The sequence below is a fragment of the Muscardinus avellanarius genome (genome assembly GCF_963383645.1).
Source record: "Muscardinus avellanarius genome assembly, chromosome: 5".
Taxonomy (NCBI): Eukaryota; Metazoa; Chordata; class Mammalia; order Rodentia; family Gliridae; genus Muscardinus; species Muscardinus avellanarius.
In genome coordinates, this window is record NC_137790.1 from 105,291,965 (window position 1) to 105,294,174 (window position 2,210).

At 48.2% G+C, this 2,210-nt stretch overlaps 1 protein-coding gene across 1 annotated transcript in view; it reads left to right on the forward strand.

Moving 5' to 3' along the window:
- The window catches only part of SLC7A14 (solute carrier family 7 member 14), a gene marked incomplete at both ends in the record, with an annotated part of 60,537 nt that extends 59,168 nt beyond the window's left edge, over window positions 1-1,369 (forward strand). The window contains one exon of the mRNA XM_080695696.1: window positions 1,047-1,369. Within this exon, the coding sequence (XP_080551822.1) occupies window positions 1,047-1,369 (323 nt within the window). The remainder of the gene's footprint in view (window positions 1-1,046) is intronic.
- Between the last annotated feature and the right edge of the window lie 841 nt (window positions 1,370-2,210).

Consider the following 2,210-nt stretch of genomic DNA (forward strand, 5'->3'; position numbering starts at 1 on the left):
GGAAAAGGAGGAGGATGAGGAGGAGGAGAAGGAGGAGGAGGAGGAGGAGGAGGAGGAGGAGGAGGAGGGAAGGAGAAAAGAAGGGAGGAAGGAGGGAGGGAACTGAGAGGATAAGCAACAGTTGAGTTCAGGGTTACACAGTGACCAGTGATGGAGGGAATATTTGAACCCAGAGCCTACACTCTTTATCATTACCCGTGGCTACCAAGCTATAATTCTAGAGTCTTGAATGTTATGAGCTTTCAAAGTGAAAGATGGGGCACTCAAACTATATGATTCCATTATTCCAAAAAATAGGAATGAAACATTACCACATAGGAATACCAACTATAACTAGGGAGGCCAGTTCGCTTTCCTTAGGGGCTTTCTACACTCACCAGGAGCTCTCATTCATTCATTTAACAAATGCTATGCACGAAGTTTTCTGCAGAATCTGATAATACCACAACAGATGTCCTAAGGGCCATTATAGTGACATTCAGTAGATACTCTGGGAGCCCATGGAAGAAAGTGGGCCGCTCTGATGACAGGAATGTATTATGCCACTGGTGAGTGAAAAATGGCAAGATGTCCACATGTTGCTAAGCAGGGAGACAAGCGCCAGGGCCCTTATGTGCAGGCAACAGATGATAAAACTTTACAATATGCTTTGTCAATCCATAAATATTTAAGGCAGGGCAAAAACACAAATTTCTGACTGCCAGCTATGTGAAAGTAATAAACTGGATGTCAGCAGAAGAGGTGGGGACCGAGGTGGCCTAGAGGGCTGTGTCCTGTCTAAAGAAGTAACTAGCCAAAAATTGTCACACGGAAACATGGGCACAATGTCTTCAGGCCTTTTGACTCCAGGTAGAGCTATCATATCAGTTGCATGATGCAACCTCTCCCAATTTTTTAATGGGCAGCTGTTTGAGGCTTTTCAAGACACTGTATAGATCAAAGAATACACGTTGCCTCTAGCTCTGGTATCACCTTCAAGGGCAATCCCTCTACCAGTCCCAGGGACCCCTAAATAACTGCTTATCCACCTGTGTCTCCCCCTGCAGGGATGCTCATTTACTTCGGGTATGGGATCTGGAACAGCACCCTGGAAATCAGCGCCCGGGAAGAGGCCCTGCATCAGAGCACATACCAGCGCTATGACGTGGACGACCCCTTCTCCGTGGAGGACGGTTTCTCCTACGCCACAGAGGGCGAGAGCCAGGAGAACTGGGGCGGGCCGGCCGAAGACAAAGGCTTCTATTACCAGCAGATGTCAGATGCGAAGGCAAACAGCCGGACGAGTAGCAAAGCGAAGGGCAAAGGCAAACACAAACAGAACTCAGAGGCCCTGATTGCGAATGACGAGCTAGATTACTCTCCGGAGTAAGAGCAAACAGGCAAGAGGGTAGACGTGATGGTGATGATCAGTGATTTTTGGTAAATTAACCTGTGGGCTAGAAGGTGAAAACTTTTTTGACTCTCATTTCACAAATCCAGCCTTCCCCAATCACAGCCTGTCATTTGCTATTTGTGCTCTTCAGGATAGCTCCGTCGAAGGGTTGAGCTCAGGGCCCCTAGCTGGTCCCCTTTAACCAACAGTAAGCAAGGGGCTACACAAAATCCCATCTCAATGCAGCCATCAGAGTTGATGGCAGCAACTGTCTCCTAGGCCTCTGCTTCTCTGAGTGAACCCTTTTGCTTCATGAGACCCTGAGAAGCAAGAGGCAAGCTTCTTGGATCCCTCTGAGGCCACAGTCCTCTGGAGGTGCAGGCAGATGTTGCGACCGCTGGAGATTCCAAAGGTAAAGCTCAGTTCTCAGCGCGTGAGGCTGAGCTGCTCCCCGGGGTCAGGGTAGGAGGGCAGGGGCCAGCCCTTCCTCAGTAAGCAATATTTGGTCCTGAAATCTCACACTCCAAAACTTTATGGAGAAGACACATACTTATGTTTACCAAGGTTCTTACAATTCCAAAACTATAATTTTGGGGTTCTGCAAAGGTCAAAACCTCTGAAATGGTTCCCCAAAGATTTCAGATTCACCATAAAACAGTCATGCAGACCCAATAATATAGTAAAAAGTCCACTGAAGCCCTACTTAAATGCCCAGAGAAAACAAAATATCCTCTCGCAGTGAGGGCCAGAAAGGCATTGGCAGAAATGAACTCCCTGTCAGGCCTTCCCTCCTGCCAGACTCTCCACTCTGCTGAGGGTGGGGGAGGGCAAAGGTGGA